Source organism: Sinocyclocheilus rhinocerous, unplaced genomic scaffold (assembly GCF_001515625.1).
Source record: "Sinocyclocheilus rhinocerous isolate Xijiao unplaced genomic scaffold, SAMN03320098_v1.1 scaffold461, whole genome shotgun sequence".
NCBI lineage: Eukaryota > Metazoa > Chordata > Actinopteri > Cypriniformes > Cyprinidae > Sinocyclocheilus > Sinocyclocheilus rhinocerous.
Window position 1 is genome coordinate 242,279 of NW_015624123.1, and position 10,147 is coordinate 252,425.

Genomic DNA, 10,147 nt, shown 5'->3' on the forward strand with positions numbered 1-10,147 from the left:
AGCTGTTGTAAATTACTCTACAAACATACACCTTTGTTTACGTTTGTCTGTTGCTTGGCAACCACTTTGTTGCAACCACAACTGTTTCTGAGGAGCTACATTGTTTGGTGGAAGAATACTGTTTTTATTAATATCATTACACTTTTAATTTTATTTTGTGAAACCGTACTACATATGTGGAATAACCGTTTTATAAAAGCAATAAGCCCCAAGAAGCCATGGTTTTACAGTGAATTTATAACAGCTAAGGGGGTTCGCGTCGCGTCGTGCCTAACAACGCTCTTTAGCTATTATAAATTCACTGTAAACCACGGCTTCTTGGGGCTTATTGCTTTATTAGAGGAAATCCGAGAGCTTTCTGACCCTCCAAAGACAGCAACACAACTAGCACGGTCAAGGCACAGAAAGGTAGTAAAGACCTCATTGAAATAGTCCATGTGACATCAGTGGTTAAACCATCATTTTATGAAGCTACGAGAATACTTTTTGTGCGCAAAGAAAACAAAAATAACGACTTTATAACAACTTTATTATTAAACTAATGCTCTCTAGGCTTTCAAATGGCTATTGACTTCACAAAAATAAGTGATAATGTTGCAACCTATACTCTGCTCCCAGGTTATAGTTCTGGTTCTTAGCGATGAGAAGTCCGATCACATGATTGATGTGGCCACGGTGGACCTGCTCCAGGACCGAGAGGGTTTCACGTGGAAGGGTCATGACCGGCTGCCTCCTAGGAGCGGCTCAGTAGTGTTTGCTCCTGGATTCCAGCTGGTTGTCCTGGTGCAGTGCATGCCCCCCGCGGCCGTTACCGCGGTAACCCTGCACGCAGAGTGGAACCTCATTGCCTTTGGCACCAGTCATGGCTTTGGCCTCTTTGACTATCATCGGCGAAGTCCAGTGCTGGCGAGGTAACTCGTGGGGCTGTCCAAAGCTGCTGTGTTACTTTGCCAAATGCTTGTTAATCAGTGCTTCAAATTGAAAGAGATTTATCTAATTTGCTATGAAGATATTCAAGTTGTCTGAATTGGGGTTGGCTCGATTTGTTTACTAACTACATTTACTAAATTAATAATTGAAATCTGTCATGTGCAAACCAATCTTCAAATCAAGCAGGGTCTTTAAATGAACAACTATCTAATAATGACAGAATTAATAAACACATGATTGTCTCGGTGAGCATGTCTCATCCGAAGCTGCGTTTCCAACTAAATTTTACAAATATTTCATGACACAAACATTAAAAATAAACAAGAAAATGGAAATGTATTGCATGTGAATCCAGTTAATTGTTATTATAAAATATTCTTGCATACTCGGCATCTGCTTCTAGAATGTGCTTATAATAACCAACCCAATTATAAAATTATTATTATTGTTATTAACAACAACAACAATAATAATATAATGATGATGATGATTATAATACATTTCTTAAAATAAAACAATATTTTTTTATTATTTATTATTGTTAATACTTTTGTTAAAGTAGTTTAAATGTATTAAAATTATTATTATTATGATTAACAACAACAATAATATAATTTTATACATTTAAATTACTTTAATAAAAGTATTATTAATAATAATACAAGTTATTGTTTTAAAGAAATGTATTAAAATAATTTTAAAAATGTATTATTTATTATTAATAATACTTTTATTAATGTAATTTAATTATATTATTATTAACAATAACAACAATAATATAATTATAATGCATTTCTTTAAAAAATAAATAAATATTTATGTATTTATTATTAATAATACTTTTGTTAAAGAAAATTTAATAATTAATAAAATTAATTATTATTATTAATATTATTATTTACAACAATAGTAATAATTTCATACATTTAAATTACTTTAATAAAAGTTAATAATACAGAAATGTTGTTTTAAAGAAATGTATTAAATACAAAATATATTTTCATAATTATATTACTATTATTAATACTTTTATTAAAGTCATTTACTGCTAATTTCTTATTATATTAAGTGTTCTATTAAATGAATTTAATTAATAAGTGATGATTAATAATATAGTAATAAATTTTATTAGTATTTTTTAATAGTAATAACTGTATAAAATAACTATATAATAACTATCATTTTATGAATGTTTATATTTATAGTAACAGTGATGTATTATCCATTGCATTCCCTAATTAATGAATACAATTTTTGTAGGTATGCAATAAACCTTAATCTGAATAAGGTTTTCCTTCAGCAGTTACAGTGCAAAATAACCTCATAGGATATAATTAAAAATCTGACTTTTGTGTGACTGTACTTTGCTATAAGGAAGGTTTTGTGTTTTTCCATAGGTGCACTCTACACCCCAATGACTCTCTGGCTATGGAGGGCCCGCTGTCTCGAGTGAAGTCTCTGAAGAAATCCCTGCGCCAGTCCTTTAGAAGAATCCGGAAGAGCAGAGTCTCGGGGAAGAAACGTGCTGTGGTTAATAGTCCCACCAGTAAAGTGAGTGTCTGGAAGTCTCACATACATGCATTACCATCTTACAGGTTTTTGTGATTCAAGGGGATGAGGCCATTGTTTGTGAGTCTGTTGACTGTTAGGTTATTTTAAGAAGCTCATCTTGTCTTCCTCAGGTGCAGGAACACGATGCTGAGGTGGCACCAGTGCAGAGACGGATTGAGCCCCGCTCTGCAGACGACTCGCTGTCTGGAGTGGTGCGCTGCCTCTGCTTCGCTGACACTTTCCTCAGAGATGGTGAGAATTGTGGGGGAAAAGGGTTCAAATATGGCGCAGTGTGACTAGTTTTCATGTAACTGAATTTGACATTACGATTCTATACTATATCAAATCCATCCTATAAATTAAATCCAATTGGGATGTTTAAAAAAATGTTAATTATTCCAGTTGAATTAATAGTTTGACTTTATCAGTTGTACAAGCCTGTTTTCAATTAAATATATTGAAATACTGATATCAGAGCAGCATAAGCAATTTTGCTGTTGATCTAATTCCAAATCTAAGTTTTGTTTGTCCTGTGTGAAATGTGTGGGCTTTATATTATTCAACCTGATCAAGGCTGCTGCACACTCGCCCACGTTTGCGTGTTGAAATGATTTACGCTGTCACTTTATATTACCTTACCTTGTCTGGGTCACAAGCACGAGGCAGCCCAGTTTCCCTCATCTTCCAGTATGTGACCTCGTGACTCAAACAGACTGTTGCACAATAGTGGTCAGATCATGTTTGGGGAGAGCTGAATTTTCCATGAGGGAGTTCTGAACAAAGTAGTATTGTTTTATTAGTGCAATATATTTAAATGATTTACAATAATGGGGGAATAACTTTGCATTTGTACTGTGCAGTTATGAGTGTGAGTGGTTTGCTATTGGAACATAGTAATAGGGTCAGGTTAGGTCACTATTGTCTGAAACAGCTGTGCTGACTGAATAGGGAAAACTAAAAAATGTGCTCAAATCACAATCAGGTCATGGAGAGTGCTACTAATAAGCTGATTCAGATGTTAGATATCAGATCCAGAGCTAGGGTGGACACGTGGAGCAGGATTGGGAAACGCTTGCTAGAAGATCAAGATTCATATTCTTGTCAAACCTTTATTTCAAAACGATGCTTGCTTACTCCATAGTTTGGGGTCGGTACAATTTTTTTTATTTTATTTTATTTTTGAAAGAAGTTTCTTATGTTCACCAAGCATTTATTTGATCATAAATACAGTAAAAACCGTAATAATGTGACTATTGCAATTATAATTTAAAATAAAATTTTGTTTCAATACATTTAAAATGTTATTTATTCCTTTGATGGCAAAGCTGATTTTTTTTAGTAGCCGTTACGCCACATGATCCTTCAGAAATCATTTTAAAATGCTGATTTGGTGTTAAATAGTTGTGCTGCTTAATATTTTCATAAAAACTGCAATATGTTTTTTCAAAAGACCAGCATGAAGCAAAAATTGTGTTTTTTGTAACATTACGTGAAACCCTCACTTTTTGATCAGTTTAATGTGTTCTATGAATAAAAGTGTTAATGTCTTAAAAAAAAAAAAAATACTGACCTCAAAATTTTGAATGGTAATGCCCTTAATATACTAATAATGACATGCCCATTCATGCTTAGTCTGTTCAGCTTGCTCTTGCCTTTTTTACACTACATTTGAGTACTTAAGCTCGATTCATTCATTTTCATTTTTGTCATCAATAGTAGAGACTGAAAGATGAATTGTAAGACATAGTCCAGTGATTGTTATTAAATATTAGGATTTGTAAAAGTAAGACCAAATCTATGGAACTGGCATCATGTCATGCATGTGTTTTGTAAATGAGACTCCAGGATCTTAACATTTATTGTTATGGCTGCAGGCCAGCTGATTGACAGCATTATTTTTCCTCGGTTACGCAGGAACGCATCATGGACCTACCGTGTGGGCCGGCACGAACTCTGGCTCCGTGTACGCATACGCTCTGGATGTACCCTCGCAGGAGAAGTTCTCTGAGCAGAGCGTGGAGGCGCTGCTGGGGAAGGAGATCCAGCTCATGCACAGAGCTCCAGTGGTGTCCATCGCTGTGCTGGATGGCCGAGGGAACCCTCCGTCAAGATTAACCGTCCATTTAAAAAAATGAAATGGACAATTTCATAAAGTCATTGAATTTAATTACATGGATGCATGTTTTGGCAATCAGACCTTAATATTCCTTATTAAAGTACTATATACAAAGAAATTTCTAGAATACTTGTATTCAGCAAGGACACACTAAATGAATCAAAAGTGACAGTAAAGACATTTATAATGTTACAAAAGATTTCTTTTTCAAATAAATGCTGCTCTCTTGAATTTTATATTCGTCAAAGAATACTGGAAAAAAAGTATCATGGTTTCCATGAAATATTCAGCAGTTTTCAACATTGACAATGATAAGAAATGTTTCTTGAGCAGAAAATCAGCATATGAGAGCAAGTCTGTTGAAACTGAAGGTAACAATTCTGCATTCAAGTCTTGACAGATGGAAAATAAATGTCATTCTTCTCCCAGCTAGCTGAAATTACCAGCATTTGTGCACTTTTGTTTTACTGGAAATTAGAATTAGAGACTTAAGTCTAATTTATGTACTTGATGTTTAATGTCTCATACAGCAGTTAATTTTTCTAAAACTATGATCTCACCCCTTTTGTGACAATACACATCACACTGTCAGAACATGTATTTCAAGAAATGCAATGAGTTCGTTGCTTAGGCTGAAAAAAAAGATCAAACAGGATACTATGTGGTCATTCTCTCAGGGCTCTTGGATGAAATGCGGAGCGCCTTGTCCTCGCCCGTCCTGGATTCTCCAAACAGCAGTGCTGACGTCACTCTGGACACCACTGGCGAGCTCACCGTTGAGGACGTCAAAGACTTCTTAATGTGAGCGCTCTTTACTCATCTATTCTGGTCTATTAGAGTTGCGTTTATTTTGGGCTCCCCTCGATGTTTTGCTTCTTTAGGACTGTGGATGAAGCTGAGAATAACTACAGGAACATGACTGAAGAGGATGGGAGGCCTCCTGGGATTCTCATCAACTGAGGCGAGCCGGCAGACAGCTGGAGGTGAGGAACATTTACAGCACGAGCAGGCACTGTGGGCTGTTGAGAGTAGACCCCTGGCGTGCCTGACCGAGGAAATAGACCCTGCTGAGCCTGCCGGGTATTTAATGTGGAGATCCGTGCTAGATATCGTTTAGGATGTGCATTTTGTTTTGTTGAGGAGGAACAAAAAGTACTGATGAAACCACACTACATTTATCAGTAGTGTGACAGTAGTTCAGTTGTTGAAGTATAGCCGGGGGGGGGTTGTGTGAATAATAAACAACATCTGGTAAAGTTATGTCTACTGTATAACTGTCAGAATTTCTCTCTCTCTCTTCGCAATGTCATTCTTCAGATTTTGGGGGGTTGTGTTGTCTTATACAACCCCCCCATAAAAAAAATTTGAAGAATGACATTAAACTACCAAGATAATATGTTAGGGAAACATGCATAACATATGTATTCACATAAAACATATACTATAAATACACAAGGAAGGAAATCTTTAAAGAAAGACATTTTGTGGTTTGTTAGTAGTTTTTTTTTTTTCTACAATTTTATTTGTCTTGTATGAACTGATATGAATCAGTCATCATTTATAAAACATTTATATTACAAAAATCATTTAGTATTGGGAAGTCTGACTCATTGTAGTCAAGTGAATTAGTAAGTTTAGTTGTTTTTTTTTAATGAGCATAGTCTCAAATGAATCAGCTTATGTTTAATTAAATCATTTATGTATTTATTACAGATTCACTTATATCCCTTAATTTACGTGGTTTAGTACATGATTTGGTTATATTCTGCTATTCAGCAGCATTATTCTGTTTTCATGTCCTTTTAGATTAGGGTGTTTTTTTAAATTAATATATTTTTTTTATTAGTATATTCAAGTACATTCAGTTGCTGAGAAGAGACAAAACCATGGTGCTTCCAGGCATCTTGTGTGTAGAATTGCCAGAGATCTGTTTGTTGAGAGAATTCTCCCCCCACCTCCTGCTTTGTGACTTTCTAGTTTGCTAATGATGGCAGTCAATTTACGCTTTACTTACCGGACAAGGTTTTTCATGCAGAGCTTGACGGAATGTACTCTTGTGATTTCTGCAGTCCATATCCTGCAAGCTGATGCTCAGTAGGGCATCTGCCTCTCTTATCTTCCCTCGCTAGGCCCAAGGCATTATTATCTGAACTGCTAATGTACAGAAAATTAAGAACAGACCACACATTTTCCAGGGTTTTCATTTAGCCTTCGACATTTTGCGTTGTTTGTTTGCAGGAGAAAAAGTACCTCTTCGCCTCCTTGTGGACATGTTTGGTAGTGCAGAATGGTTTGATTATGGTGTGCTTGGAGGAGTGCCTGTGATTGATTACATGTAATTGCATCAGTATTTAAGCCTTAATGAAGATGTTGTTTTTCAGGAGCAGTTATGGGTGAAGACTCATCAGCTGAACTCGTTACTTCTAATTGGATCTTGACAGAGCAGTTTGTGACTCCGGAAGTTGCACCAAACATTGTTCATGAAGTTTTTACAATGGGAATGTTGCACTTTTTCCCCTGTGCCAAAAGTCTATTATCCTCGTTTTCTTCACCTTTCCTCCAGTTTTCTTCTCCTTTTTTTTTTTTCCTCTGACAACCGTTGGTTCCTTTGAGGGGCCATAAAATGGCACATTTGAGAGGTGACTTTTAAAGGGATCAGGCAATAAAACAGCCGAGATGTTGCACAATGTCTGTATGCAGGTAGGGGGCTACTTGCACTGAGCCCGTGAAGTTTTTCTTCTTCGTTTGTCTTTTAACATTCCTCTTTTGTCACGTCACCTCTCCTCTCACTGTGTGCCATTCATTAGTTTAGGCTAAATTCCTACATTTAGAATACATAGCTGCTACAGTTCACGAATCTCGAAGGGTATTTTGGGGCGACCAACTGCACAACAGAAAATAACTATTCAAGCTTAATTATGGGAAAAAAATATGAAGTGCCCTGCTCATTTATGAACGTATATTTTTCTGTATGAAGTGTTTGCTTTTTTCCCCTCCTGACAGCCTTTTCAACAATATCTATGATACTGTGATGGTTTCTGACCTCAAATCGGGAGTCTATTGAAAAGTTCAAGTTATGGACCCTGTGGGTTTGATAGAGATATTTTCCTCTCATTCAGTCGTCTTTATTATTATTTTTTAATAATGTCCCTTAACCACTTGCCATTGTAAGTAATTCTGGCAGTTAACTGTGAAGTGTGTCATTTAAAGGAACATGGTGTGTAACCTTTGAGTATTCGCCGCAGTCATTCTAACCAGTTTTTGGCACAGTATTAACACGGTATGAAGGAGCTAACGACTTTTTCTATTTACACAGTATTCTTTAGAATAATTTTATATGGCTTATAAGGGTTGGTATCTTGTATTTTATAGATATTTCACTGGCATTTAAGTAACTAGGCATTTCTAACACTGCATTTTGTGGGGCAATTATCAACAGTTGTGTAGTATTACAAGAAATTACTATACTATAGGCATTAGTGTAGCTAATTGAGGGAAAGAGCCATTGAGGGAATAGGACAAGTGTTGCACAGACATATTTGAATAAGACACAACTGGCTCCTTGGGTCAGATAATGCAGATGTTAGTGAGTGTGCTTTTAGGAGTAAAGTAGGACTTTTAAAGTGAAAGGCTCTATTTACGTTGTAATTACAAAGAAAACTGCACATAAATACTTTGCTTGGTATTGACGCATTGTCACATTTTCTCCCTGCATTTTCTGTTCTTTGTTTTATTGGTTATATGTCAAAGGGACCTCACTAATTGTAGTTTAATTTTTGTTTGTATATTAGCCTTACATAACCTTTATTTTCCATCCTATCCTATGAACAGGTATTTAATTTTTATTTTTCTTGTGTAGAATTTTAATTTGAGATTTAGCAATGCTAATTAAATCTTGAATGTTAATAAAGTATTTACTCCACATTTTATTGAATTTTCAGCGTGGTCTGTGCTCAAATTATTTAAATGCCACATTTCCTGTTATTTACAGCCTGTGAATATACTTCAATATATCTTGTTTTATAAAAAACAAAACAAAATAAAACAACCATATATACTTATAGATGGTTATGACAACCTACATTTTCCCATTAATTTAATGCATCAAAGTAAACTTCAAGTTATATGAGATTTAACTAGAACGGATTCTAAAAAAAATGTTGCAATGTCTATGAAATGATTATACTAAGTTCAGTTGCTGACTTGAATTGAATTTGGTGGAATGAAAATGCAAATTGTCTTGATATCATACTTGCTGTAGTATTTCAAATTCATTATTATTAATAGTGCAAATAGTCCATGCAGTCTTTCAGTTAATATGGGATTGATAATTAGGATTACTAAAGACTGCATGCATAGTTATACAGATGAACGTAAAAAAGTGAGTCTGGAACACTGTTGTCATGCCCATTTGTGTTATTAACCATTATGAAAAACTGATTCTGTGAATTTAAAATATGCTAAACAGCAAAAGCCTTTTAAAATGAAAACACTCAAGTCTTCTAAGGTCAGACCTGAAAGACTTGATCGTTTTTTTGCTTTGTTTTTTCAAAGGAGAATCCTTTAAACATGACCACAACATCATCTTGAAAAATAGTACTCTTTTATTAAAGACAACAAAGTGCTGATAATCACATTTAACCTACACAAACAAATATCAAGCAGTAGAAATATGATTAAGAATGTACAAAAATCAAAATAATTTTTTCTGTTATGAGAACATTATATACATTAAGGGCTATTGCATCATATCCTCTTCTTCCTCCTCCTCCTCCTCATCATCTTTATCAAAGTAGTGCTCCTCTGCATCATGGCTTACAATATCTAGGTTATCATAATCTGGATTCTCATCCACTTCACTGCAATGAAAATATCAGTTATTGTTACTGCAATTAAGATATATTAAAGGGGTCATATGATGCTGCTAAAAAGAACATTATTTTGTGTATTTGGTGTAATGAAATGTATTTATGCGGTTTAAGGTAAAAAAAAAACACATTTCCACATACTGTACAGTATTGTTTCTCCTTCCCCGCCTTTCTGAAACGCGTCGATTTTTACAAAGCTCATCGGTCTGAAAAGCGAGGTGTGCTGTGATTGGCCAGCTATTCAGTGCATTGTGATTGGCTGAATACCTCAAGAATGTTACGCCCTTACCATACTGTGATGGCGTGTCCCGGCCGGAGCGACGAGACAAAAACATTAAAACCCATTATAAACAAGGCATTTGTTGCATCCAGTGCGGACATAATTACGGATTATAATGACTTATACTGTCTGACATCTGCATTTGTGATCGGAGAAATGACAAATAACAAGTGCTACTCTCAATACAACTTAACCAATGATTTCTAGTCGTGTCCACTTTTGGAAGACCAAACAAAGTAGTTTCTCTTTTACAACGAAACACAGCGTCACACACGGCCGGCTAGAGTGAGCGGCGGCCAGAGGACTAGAGTGAGCGGAGGCTGGCGGATTCGACGAAGGAGCGGCCGGCGGGCTTGCGGAAACCACATGTGATGACCCCGGGCTGGACTCCGCTTCGTCCAC

The 10,147-nt window shown here is 35.6% G+C and overlaps 2 protein-coding genes and 1 long non-coding RNA gene across 5 annotated transcripts in view; 2 read left to right on the forward strand and 1 right to left on the reverse strand.

The window, feature by feature from the left end:
- Positions 1–4,616, forward strand: part of LOC107737990 (lethal(2) giant larvae protein homolog 1-like) — a 32,847-nt gene extending 28,231 nt beyond the window's left edge. The window contains exons 14-17 of the mRNA XM_016549649.1: positions 619–911; positions 2,328–2,481; positions 2,613–2,733; positions 4,396–4,616. Of these exons, the coding sequence (XP_016405135.1) occupies positions 619–911; positions 2,328–2,481; positions 2,613–2,733; positions 4,396–4,616 (789 nt within the window). The remainder of the gene's footprint in view (positions 1–618; positions 912–2,327; positions 2,482–2,612; positions 2,734–4,395) is intronic.
- Positions 4,617–4,944: 328 nt separating this feature from the next.
- Positions 4,945–8,000, forward strand: LOC107737757 (uncharacterized). The gene is made up of 4 exons (XR_001639821.1): positions 4,945–4,968; positions 5,275–5,398; positions 5,479–5,580; positions 6,979–8,000. It is a non-coding gene; the product is annotated as an uncharacterized LOC107737757 (long non-coding RNA).
- A 1,183-nt stretch (positions 8,001–9,183) lies between these two features.
- ccdc97 (coiled-coil domain containing 97) overlaps positions 9,184–10,147 on the reverse strand; it is a 4,851-nt gene continuing 3,887 nt past the window's right edge. For all 3 annotated transcript variants that reach the window (XM_016549789.1, XM_016549798.1, XM_016549778.1), the window contains one exon: positions 9,184–9,456. In XM_016549789.1, coding sequence (XP_016405275.1) covers positions 9,336–9,456 — 121 coding nt within the window. In that variant the 3' untranslated portion in view covers positions 9,184–9,335. The remainder of the gene's footprint in view (positions 9,457–10,147) is intronic.